Raw genomic sequence first — 12,557 nt, 5'->3', positions numbered from 1 at the left:
GTACTTACCGTTCCAATATTGATCCAATACAAAATCAGGCTTACTCTATGGTTTATTTTGAAGTGTAAAATGTTAGAAAAAGCTTGATCAAATACAGTAATATTATTCAAACAATAAAATTGGAATACTACTGATACTAATATCGCACATTTTAGATGCAGGCTGATACATATTCCAATATTAGTTGTTTGGCGAACTGATATCAATATCAGATCAGGACATCCTTGGGTTGAATAAAGAGAAAGCATAAGAGAACAGAAAACTTTGTTTTCAAATGACAATTTCATTTATAAGGTAAAAAAGGCTATCATGATTCACAAGCAAACAAAAAGAAAGGTTTTAAGAAAAACTTCCTCGATGATGCACAAGATTTTTGGGAAAATTTTCTGAATTAGTCTGTGAACTAAAAGATTTGTAATGTGTGCATCATCTTAAGTTCAAATCGAAACAAAACATATATGACATCAAACTATTAATAGATAGACATGGTGTAGCCAGACGTCCTGACAGACCTAATAAATAATCTTCTACAAGCTGTTCATGTGTTATTATAGGGAACCTTTGATGGTTTTACTGCCTAGGAGAGAGTTGGTTCGTATGTTTTTTGGGATAATGCTTTTTTTCTTTGGTTGAATTGCAAAAAGCGAAGAAATCAGTGAAACGCTTAAAAAAATAAGAAATGGCAAAACCCAACACCCCATTAAAAGAAAGTAAATCTGCGCTTACGTTCAGCTATCATCAGCGGCGGGTAGAACAGGAAGTATCCCACCAGCTCAGCCGTCAGCTGGTTGAGGAGCCCGCTGGATATTGTCCCGTTCAGAACAGCGTCCTGGTTTTTAACCACATACACCAGTGTAACGGATGGGGAGCCAGACTCCTGAGAAACACTCTGGATCTGAGGATAAACACGCCAACCTGAATTAATTAGGCCGCACTCTGCCCTGCAGATAAAAATCTTGAGAGATTTCTGATTTTTTTTTTTTTTTTTGCATTTGTAGAAAAAACCTAAACAAAAACATGGCCTTATTCATAATTTAAACATCTTTTCAAAAATATCTACAGCCATCATGCCTAATATCCAAGACGTGCACGGGAATGCACATCGAACTCCAGTGGACAAGATTTTCTTCTCTCCATAATAAGGCCTTTCTCCCAAAGTTATGTAAAAATGGATAACGATACAAGATACAGAGAACTCCCATCACATTTCTCTGCGAGCGTTAATATTTCAGGGCATAAATTATGAATGGAGCCTATATCTGTGTTTGCTTGTTGAGACCTACTTTACGGTTCAGCCTGCGTTTGTATGAACAGCAGATATTCTGCAAATAGAAGAAAGACTGGCAGAAAATATACATGATTTATGTATAAAAACCTGATTTGTTACGGATTGATGTCTTCATAAATATAAACAGCATGACTCAGAAGCTGGCCTTTGAGTAAAGTGCAGAGTGTTACTATAACGGTTGTTTGAGAAAGTCACCTGATCACAGCGAGAAAACCTGTTTTAAAAAAACTGCAAAAAACAAGAATAAGTATGCTACCATCTGAGCTTCTTCAAGAAGCTGTAAATCCTCATGAATTTGTATGGTACTGTTAGTCTGATTTGCAAGCTGCATGCAGGCGCGACACGTCAGGCTGTCTGCCTCATACACAGACTCAGTGCACACATCCCGTACCTCCACCGTGAGTCTGTTGTAGTTCTCCAGTACTTTATCCTGAGCCTCTTCAAATGCGTTCTCCAGTCGCTTCTCCAACATCTGGACAAAACTGCATGAGTAGATGTTGTCTGTAGGCCCCACGAATCTCAAAACTGTAAACCAGAGAGAAAAAAGATCAAAGATTATCTATATACCATCAAAGCAGCCAAAAAAGAACAAGTTGCTCCCTATGAGGGATGGATCTAATCTCACATGAGCTATATCATGCAAAATTTACTTCTTTGCAGGTTTAAATCTTTCTAAAAGGTTATTTCTGTCTCAAAAAATGTGTTGAAATGTTACTCTTACTCATTGGGCCCTCCTTTAAGGTATTTTTGAGCGTTTTATAAAAGCCACCTCTCCACTTTAAAAAAAAAGATTGTGTGCAAGAGCATGCACGAGCCCATTTCTCCTCGTGCACGCCCTGTTTAAAATGTGCTGTTCTCATAGCAATAAACAATAAATATTTGTTTCTCTGGGCATAGGTTTATTCAATCATTTAGGAGCAAACATTATTTTTTTATTTAAAAGGTTGGTTATTTTTTATCTATATATGACTTTACCAAAAAAATTATAAAGAACCTGTTATTAACTCAATAAAAAAAATTTATCAAGTCCCATCACTACTTGTAGCATAAAAAAATGCTGTATTGTTTGTCTATTTGTCTGCACATAAGAGCTCTTTGATGCTAACAATAAGGTATGGGTGTAGCTTCATGAAGCTTCTCCCACTGATTTCAATGGCTGGTGCAGAGTTGACCATATGGCATCATATAGGACCTTTAAAACACCATCAAATTTATTGACACAGTAGTTTTTTTTTATCCCTGTACTGTTGTTACAAATGTGCAGCAAACTACATATGGACAATATGGCCAAAACTTATATCATAATATAATTTTGTATTTCAGACGATACCATATAATTTCAATAGTGATATAAAAAAGGTAAAAGCTAACATAAAACTGCCAAGAATTCCCAACAAACATTGGGTATTCTTTTGATATTGTGACATATATTGATATAAAATTATTGTCCAGCCCTGCATCAAACATGATTTTATGATTTTATGTTTTATTTGCATTTGATCACACTCATTCATTATAAGTAAAGGTGCATCCTTTGATTTTGACTGTGTATTTAATGTATGTTTGTGATGGTTGATTTTATCAACCATCATTTTAACTTCAATGTTATCATAATAACAATCCCTGAGTACGGCATAGATGTAGTATTTGGTTGGTTCTGATATTTATGGGGATGTGCATTCACAGCATGCAAAGCATGTATTTGGCCAGTTAGTTGACTATTTCAGCCAAAGATTGACACAAAAATTTGTCACAGCAAACTGCAATAATGGAAAACAAGGATGTAAATAACAATCAGCAAGAATTATCAAGGGTGATGCAGCAGTTTTCCTAATATTTTTAAGTCCTATTTTTTGAATAACAACGTAAGTAGCTCTTGATTTGCCGGGTTTTGTTTACAGCTTTACCTAATTGAAACTGCTTTACCACAGGTTTTCTCCGGCTTCTGTGTGTTCCAGATGACCAATTGACTTTCACTGCAGGAACTGCGATGTATACCACATCAAATCCTCCAAGTGCATTAACACAGTTATGCATGCGAAACAAAGCACTGAGGCACAGAATCAACCTATGAGTTGTTCAGCTCATTAACCATAAATACATTTCCCAATTTACCCACGGCAGTGCAATCTGCATTGGATTATGTGTTTGCATCTGCAGAGTTATTCAGAATGAGAGCCCAGTGCAAGATGTTGGGTCTTTGATGGCAGACTGCACTTATCAGCATCATGTTCGAATTTAGGTCAGAACATGTTGTTTAGAATTAATTCACAAAACAAAAGATATTAAGCATGCAATAGAGCGAGGAAATAGAGAGCGACTGGTACCGAACGTAATCTGCTGATGGATGCGATATTGTTTACCCCAAGCTGTAACTCTCCATCATGGATGTAGAGCTGCTGGTTTTAGCCGGGTTTTAGTTCAGAAGGTGATAATCTTTTTTTGTTTGTATTGCTGCTTAGGTTTACTGGTCACCCAGACATCCCTTTCTTTTTTTTTTCAACATTACAAACCAAACATATACATTCCACATGCAGCATGAAGGATTGGATATCTTATCCATGGTGCTTTATTCTTTAGACTTAACCTCAGATAGTGTTTGTTTTTGCTGCTGAAGATGTATCAGCTGTTGGCTCAGGTCAGACGATCAATGATCGCACACAGTAACAAGACACTATAATTCAACACCAAACAATTAAAAAAGAAAGTTATAATACGAAAAATTAATTATACAGGTTGAACTTTTGTACATTCTATTGGTATCATAGAGACACACAAAATCCTGCATATTGAGAAGCAGAAGGAATCAGAGTCTTCTTCTGTAGGATTAAATATCAGATTATCTATCATGAGCGACTATCTGCAAATCGATCGAAAAATGTTTGTCTATTTGAACGGATAGGCTGTAGAAGAAGAGCATTGGTCAAGAATCAAGCCATGGAAACTCCGGAAGAATCATACAGATCCAACTCCCTGATCAGACAGTCTATCAGCAAGAGAACTATTAGTTCTGCAGTCCACAAACACGGTGTAATGAAAGAAGAGGATTGGTTTGAGGTACATCACAGGTCATGTAGGGCTCACAAGTCTGCAGCTGCAGATCTACCTCCTAAAAATCCTGCAGCAGAAGGTAGTGATGGTAGTTTGGGGTGGGAGGTAAATCTGCATGGGACATTTTTATCTAATGAAAAAAAATCATCTTTCTTCCTTTTCGCAGGTGTGCACCTTTTTGTACAATTATATTAAAATCCCAAAGTAATATATTAAACATTTCTAGTTGTTATACTGTTTATATGGGAAGGGTGTAACTTTACTGTGTGGGTTGTAATTTTACTTATTTTACTTTTTTATTTTATTCAGTCTTATTATGTTATATCTTATTTTGCTGTATTGTTCTTACAATCTTATTTTTCTCTGTTTTCTAAAAATTTGCACTGCAAGAAAATAATTTTCAGCAAGGGATTAATAAAGTAATTATGATTCTGTTTATGGGGCTGCTCAGTAGGCTTGCAGCAAGAAGGTTCTGGGTTCGATTCCCGGCCCGGGGGTTTTTCTGCATGGAGTTTGCATGTTCTCCCTGAGCATGTGTGGGTTCTCTCCGGGTACTCTAGCTTCCTCCCACAGTCCAAAAACATGACTGTTAGGTTAATTGGCTTCTCTAAATTCTCCTTAGGTGTGTGTGTGAATGGTGTTGTGTGTCTCTGTGTTGCCCTGTGATGGACAGCTGGAGATAGGCACCGGCAGCCCTCACAACCCCGCTTGGGATAAACGTGACAGAAAATGGATGGATGGAGGATTCTGTTTCTGAATTGTTTTACATTGCAGAAAGATTGACGCTGACTTTCTCCTGAGCCTTTACCAAGTATTTAGGATGTAGTGCAACACAGCGGTGTCAAAAGTACACATATTTGTTACTAAAGTAGAAGTATAGATACTGCAGTTTAAAAACACTCTGGTAAAACTTGAAGTATCAACTTGATCTCTTTACTCAAGTAAAAGTCAAAAAGTATGTGCTCCAAAAACTACGTAAGCAAAGTGACCTTTAAAAAATAAACAGCCAGATGCCACTATATGAACTGAAAGCTCAATTTTTCAACTATTTCTAAAAATTCTTGGAGATAGGGTCAAGGATGAGGGAGGTCTTATTGGTCTCCATCTCCCGATACGCTCTCGCCTGTGTCCGACCTTTCAGACATTTCAACATCTTTTTCTGAATCCAACATTGTAGCATGGCATAGACAATTCACGTTAGCAGATTGAAGAACACCTGCTTGCTTCTGATGATTTCCTTTAGCTAACCAATGAGTGTTTGCGTTATTTGACTCATCCAATCACACTAGTTTCCACTAGATGTGGATGGAGCCAATGATCTGCATTGGATGGCGGTCATGACGTGAAATAAATATTTATAAACATTATAAACATTGGATTATCTCTCACTCCAGACTGACTGTGTTAGAGGGGATTTCATATTTGTCTTACTCTGAAATAATCAGATCAGCACCTTCCTTTTAAGCTGCTTGGTTTATGAATTTGTGCCATATTCCAACTTTGTTCAGATCTTTTCTCTCATGTCCTTTGGTATCACTTTGGATATTCACATGAATATGGAGAAGATGGACGGAATAGAGGAGAGGTGCACTTCAGATTTCACAGTTCTATGTGTAAAGTATTGGATCTGATGCTTATTTCACTCAGAAAAACAAATGAATTATTTACTGTGTTTCAATTTTCACAGTGAAAGATGCACAAGTGCACAACACAGGAGACACAGACCACATGCTGCACCAATTAAATAAATGATCATGCAACAAACAAAATTCATCCATTAATGAAAGTAATTACAAAGGAATTTTGCATCAATGCAATTTTTGAAATGTGGTTTTGTTAAACAGCAGGGTGGTTGGTTTACTTTATTAGTTTTAATAAATTCAGATTCAAAACTAGGATTTGATAGAGAAATATCATAGCAGACTGAACATGTAAAATGTGGCAGAAAATCTCTTGCCTGTTCTGATTTGTCTGACCTTGCTCACTTGTTCGCTGGAAAGTGTTTTTGAGGCTTAAGAGGTAACTAGGTGATTGGACAAATTGTTCTGCAATCACGGGGGTCTGCATGGGGTATTAAAGGAGAGCACGATCAGGCTTTTTCTAATTTTGTCCCTGTTCTAATCTTCCAGGTGACATTTTTATCCTCCAATGACGTAGCTGTTTCTCTTTTTACGATTCAAGTCCATCAGTAAGTTGTGCTTTAGCTGGATTTTCGAGTCATAAGTTTTAATCTAAAGTTTCCCCTCACCTGTTTTTAGCTGCAGGTAAATTTGTGGAGCGCTGACCCAGGTTGCCACGGGAACCAGAACCGCCTTAACTAGCGGGGTGTGTTGCCTGATGTCAGACAGCAGCTTGTCAAAGCCGTAAACGTTCAGCGCCTCAACAACCATGGAAGAAACGTAGACGGTTTTCCCACTGGTGACGTAGTAACCCAGAGTCAGGTTGTGGGGGCTGCATTCGTCTCGCTCCACCTGCGACAGACACAGAAAACAATTAATGCATTTTAAATGCATCCTTATTCAGGACAGGTGGCTTCTGCAGTTCCTCCATATTGTTCGCTGCAATAAGCATAAACTTACACCAGAAAGTGACTTTAAATGGGGGACAATGTTAAGTTGTTTTAGTTAGCAGTGCCACAGTTGTTGTTATCCCCAATTACATCTATAGAAAGAATGTAGCTGAAGCATTATAACAACTTAATGTTTCCCTGAGACATAAATCAGAGCAACATATTGGTAAAGATAGGCGCTGTGTATGCACCTTGAAGCTCTATCGCTTCATAGCTTATATGTATTAAATAACCAGGAGACATGACAAGATTGTGATAGAAAATGTAATCTTACTCAGATCAGAGAAATTGCTTAGAGTTTAAAGAAGGCAGCCATAGCCATATATATATATATATATATATATATATATATATATATATATATATATATATATATATATATATATATCCAGACAGAGGATCTGTCTTAATTAGATTAACTATTGTGGAAAACATCAGTTCTGACACACAACAGGCAGCCAATACCAAGGTGTAATAAACTGACACATCATCAATGATAATTATCCTAACAATATAAATAAATCATGCAATAATTATATTATTAATTATATTATCGATCAGATGTACAACTACAGATTGCTCTGGTCGAGCCGACAGAATTGACAAAGAACCCTGAAAAGGCGTCAAAACCTGAGTGGAAGTCTGGTTGCCTCCGATTTAAGCCTGTTTTGTGGCATATTGAATGATTTGTCAGGTGAATATTCAGATCTTAGTAACTCTCCTATGTAACTACAAAACAGGCCTAAATTGGAAGGCAACCGGACCTTTGCTCAATGTTTTTAAAGAGGTTTCAGCACCTATCCTGGAATCTTTGTCAGGTAATTTACGGGCTCTATTGTGAGTTGAAAAAGGTGTTGAAACATCGTTGAAAAAACAGAGAAAGGCCAGTCCTCCTTGATTTAAAAACTGGTCAGAAGCACTCCACACCACATACAAAACTCCAAAGACTGTATTCCCAAGGTTTGAGAAACTACTTTCTCAGGGATGCTAAACCTGGGAGTGAAAGGTTAGTGCCCCCTAAAGGCTGAAGTTACAAAGTGCTAATTTACATCTTTTTATATTACTATTTTTGGTATATTTCATTTTCCCGGTTGGCACATCATGTAAAAGATCTTCTTATTTGGTTACCTTGCAATGAAAATGAATTTTTTTTTTATTTGGAAATTCACACTGACAAAAATACATCTTGTCAGAAGCCAAGAGATGCCTTGGGACCAACAAAATGCAGTGAGATGTCTGACATCATTGGTCAACCAGAGGTGGAAGGCTGAACCAAAAAAAAACTGCTGGAAATGCCTCTATTGCATTTGAAAAATTAGTAAGGACGCAATTTGTGCTTTATGGATGGAAAGATGTTTTTTGAGTTTTCTCAACCAGATTTGGTAAGGGTTTCATTTGTCAGTTAACTCTGTGAAACAAATCAAGAATGCAAAACATCTCAGCTACTACTGCTGCTGTGATTGGCTAAAAGCACGACATGGAAGGCAGGTACCCAGTCAGCTCCAAGGATTGTACTGAATGTCCCTCCCTTTTACAAAACCGTTCTACAGGAGGCATCCCAGACTGATCCATGTGGAATTCAAATTGAAACTACTCATAAATTGAAACTACTCATAAATCCCCTCCTTGAACCGCCACCTTCACGTGGTGGAGGGGTTTCAGCGCCTGAGTGATCCCAGAGGCTATGTTGTCGGGGGCTAAATGCCCCTGGTAGGGTCTCCCAAGGCAAACAGGCTCTGGGTGACAGGTCAGACGAAGAGCGGTTCAAAAACCCTTATGATGAGGACTACAGCGAGGCACGTGACGTCGCCCGGTACGGCGGAGCCGGGACCCCACCCTGGAGCCAGGCCTGGGGTTGGGGTTCGTCGGCGAGCGCCTGGTAGTCGGGCTCTTCCTCGCGGGACCCAGCCGGGCCCAGCCCGAAGGAGCGACGCGAGGCCATCCCCCAGTGGGCCCACCACCTGCAGGGGGAACCATGAGGGACCGGTGCATAGAGGATTGGGCGGCAGTCAGAGGCGGAGACCTCGGCGACCTGATCCGCGGGCGCTTAGACTGGCTCTGGGGACGTGGAACGTCACCTCACTGGCGGGGAAGGAGCCCGAGCTTGTGCGGGAGGTGGAGCGATACCAGCTAGAAATAGTTGGGCTCACCTCTACGCACAGTCAGGGCTCTGGAACACAGCTCCTTGAGAGAGGCTGGACTCTCTTCTACTCTGGAGTGACCCGCGGGGAGAGACGGAGGGCGGGGGTGGGGCTGCTTGTCTCCCCTCAGCTAAGCCGTCTCGTGTTGGAGTTCACCCGGTAGATGAGAGGGTCGCATCCCTTCGCCTTCAGGTCGAAGGGAGGACTCTGACAGTTGTTTCGGCCTATGGGCCGAACGGCAGTACAGAGTACCAGGCCTTCTTAGCATCCTTGGGGAGGGTGTTAGAAAGCGCCCCTCCCGGGGATTCCATCATTCTGCTGGGAGACTTCAACACACACGTGGGAAACGACAGTGACACCTGGAGGGGCGTGGTCGGGAGGAACGGGCCCCCAGCTCTGAACCTGAGTGGTTATTGGACTTCTGTGCAAGTCATGGATTGTCCATAATGAACACCATGTTCAAGCATAAGGATGTCCATCGGTGCACCTGGCACCAGGACACCCTAGGCCGAAGGTCGATGATCGACTTTGTAGTCGTATCTTCTGATCTTCGGCCGCATGTCTTGGACACTCGGGTGAAGAGAGGGGCGGAGCTGTCCACAGACCACCACCTGGTGGTGAGCTGGATACGCCGGAAGAGGAGGAAGCCAGAAAGACTCGGCAGGCCCAAACGTGTAGTGAGGGTCTGCTGGGAACGTCTGGTGGAACCCTCGGTCAGGGACGTGTTCAACTCCCACCTCCGGGAGCGCTTCTCTCAGGTTCCGAGGGAGGTTGGAGACATGGAGTCCGAATGGGCTGTGTTCTCTGCCTCTATTGTCGATGCGGCTGCCCGTAGCTGTGGCCGTAAGGTTTGCGGTGCCTGTCGTGGTGGCAATCCCCGAACCCGGTGGTGGACACCGATAGTAAGGGATGCTGTCAAGCTGAAGAAGGAGTCTTATCGAGCTTGGCTGGCTTGTGGGACTCCTGAAGCAGCAAGCAGGTACCGTGAGGCCAAGCGTGTCGCGGCCCGGGCGGTTGCAGAGGCAAAATCTCGGGCCTGCGAGGAGTTCGGAGAGGCCATGGAAAAAGACTATCGGTTGGCCTCAAAGCGATTCTGGCAAACCGTCCGGCGCCTCCGGAGGGGAAAGCAGTGCTTCGCTAACACTGTTTTCAGTGGGAGTGGGGAGCTGCTGACCTTGAAGGAGGATATTGTCGGGCGGTGGAAGGAATACTTTGAGGATCTCCTCAACCCGACAGACACGCCTTCCATGGGGGAAGAAGAGACGGGGTGCTTGGGGCTGGATTCGTTCATCACCCAGGCTGAAGTCACCGAGGTGGTCAAAAAACTCCACGGTGGCAAGGCTTCGGGGGTGGATGAGATCCGTCCTGAGTATCTTAAAGCTCTGGATGTTGTTGGGCTGTCATGGTTGACACGTCTATTCAGCATCGCGTGGAGGTCGGGAACAGTCCCCCTGGATTGGCAGACTGGGGTGGTGGTTCCCCTCCATAAGAAGGGGGACCGGAGGGTGTGTTCCAACTATCGGGGAATCACACTTCTCAGCCTCCCCGGAAAGGCCTATGCCAGGGTGCTGGAGAGGAGAGTCCGGCTGATTGTCGAACCTCGGCTGCAGGAGGAGCAGTGTGGTTTTCGTCCTGGCCATGGAACAGTGGACCAGCTCTACACCCTCTGCAGGGTGCTTGAGGGTTCTTGGGAGTTTGCCCAACCAGTCCACATGTGTTTTGTGGACTTGGAGAAGGCATTCGACCGTGTCCCTCCTGCTGGCCTGTGGGGGGTGCTCCAGGAGTATGGAGTCGGGGGCCCTTTATTAGGGGCCATCCGTTCTCTGTACAATCGGAGCAGGAGTCTGGTTCGCATTGCCGGCATTAAGTCGGACCTGTTCCCGGTGCATGTTGGACTCCGACAGGGCTGCCCTCTGTCACCGGTCCTGTTCATAACTTTTATGGACAGGATTTCTAGGCGCAGCCAAGGACCGGAGGGGGTCTGGTTCGGGGACCAGCGGATCTCATCCCTGCTTTTTGCAGATGACGTAGTTCTGCTGGCTCCCTCCTGCCAAGACCTACAGCGTGCGCTGGGGCGGTTAGCAGCCGAGTGTGAAGCGGCCGGGATGAGAATCAGCTCCTCCAAGTCCGAGGCCATGGTTCTCGACCGGAAAAAGGTGGCTTGTCCCCTTCAGGTTGGAGGAGAGTCCCTGCCTCAAGTGGAGGAGTTCAAGTATCTTGGGGTCCTGTTCACGAGTGAGGGAAGAATGGAGTGGGAGATCGATAGACGGATCGGTGCGGCTGCTGCAATAATGCAGACGCTGCACCGGTCTGTCGTGGTGAAGAGAGAGCTGAGCGAAAAGGCAAAGCTCTCAATTTACCGTTCGGTCTACGTTCCTACCCTCACCTATGGTCATGAAATTTGGATCATGACCGAAAGAACGAGATCCCGGATACAAGCGGCTGAAATGAGCTTCCTCCGCAGGGTGGCTGGGCTCTCCCTTACAGATAGGGTGAGGAGCTCGGTCATTCGGGAGAGGCTCAGTGTAGAGCCGGTTCTCCTCCACATCGAGAGGAGTCAGTTGAGGTGGCTCGGACATCTTCTTCGGATGCCCCCTGGACGCCTCCCTCGGGAGGTGTTCCAGGCACGTCCCACTGGGAGGGGGCCCAAGGGACGACCCAGGACACGCTGGAGAGACTACGTCTCTCGGCTGGCCTGGGAGCGCCTAGGGCTTCCCCCAGCAGAGCTGGAGGAGGTGTCTGCGGAGAGGGAAGTCTGGGAGTCTCTGCTTAGTCTGCTGCCCCCGCGACCCGGTTCCGGATAAAGCGGGAGACGACGAGTACGAGTACGAGTACTACTCATAAATCATATTACTTATTTGACACTAGTCTACAAAACATATCTCTGCAACTACATAACATTAAACAACAGAGTCATCTTACGGCAGCTAATACTGAAAACAACGGAAATCTATGGAGTACATATTTCAAATACATTTAAGCACCTTCACTACCTGAGTGGACTAAAGTGTCATAAAAATTGTTTTGTCCTAATAACTATTCATTCATTGCCTGAATTCTGTTATTTACCATTTTTAGGGATAATTTTATCCTGTAATTTTTTTCTCCTCTTAGAAATTATTGTTTTACAATAACAATCACATTCTCGTTTATTGAACTAGTGCTTATTTTTTTACATGCTATTCTGTTTTAAAATGAATAATCATAACGGACGGTTAATAATGATGGTATCAAGAAATATTGTTAAGTTTTAAGACAAGTTTATTTCAAATTAAAACAATAAAAATATTTAAACAATCAAGGTTTGAAAAATTGACAAGTTCAAATTCAGCGGGATTATTTCTGTAACTGAGCAGCACTAAGCAGGACAAGTATTAGATTCTATTGTCAGACGGTTTTGCAGCTTATAGTGCATCTGGCCTGAAACTGATAAAAATATGGAAAAGCACCATATTCAAACTGTTAAGGAGGTTAAAGGGTCTGTGAGGCTATGGGTCTCTTTCTCTAA

The 12,557-nt window shown here is 42.8% G+C and overlaps 1 protein-coding gene across 3 annotated transcripts in view; it reads right to left on the bottom strand.

Moving 5' to 3' along the window:
- kiaa1549la (KIAA1549-like a) overlaps positions 1-12,557 on the bottom strand; it is a 175,993-nt gene that overhangs the window by 77,620 nt on the left and 85,816 nt on the right. For all 3 annotated transcript variants that reach the window (XM_038271689.1, XM_038271687.1, XM_038271688.1), the window contains 3 exons: positions 6,588-6,810; positions 1,680-1,813; positions 727-895 (listed from right to left, as the gene is read on the bottom strand). In XM_038271689.1, coding sequence (XP_038127617.1) covers positions 727-895; positions 1,680-1,813; positions 6,588-6,810 — 526 coding nt within the window. The remainder of the gene's footprint in view (positions 1-726; positions 896-1,679; positions 1,814-6,587; positions 6,811-12,557) is intronic.

The sequence above is a fragment of the Cyprinodon tularosa genome, unplaced genomic scaffold (assembly GCF_016077235.1).
Source record: "Cyprinodon tularosa strain WSP-4 unplaced genomic scaffold, ASM1607723v1 ctg806, whole genome shotgun sequence".
Classification (NCBI taxonomy): Eukaryota; Metazoa; Chordata; class Actinopteri; order Cyprinodontiformes; family Cyprinodontidae; genus Cyprinodon; species Cyprinodon tularosa.
The sequence above is the reverse complement of the archived record's forward strand: the minus strand, read 5'-3'. Positions and strand labels throughout refer to the sequence as shown.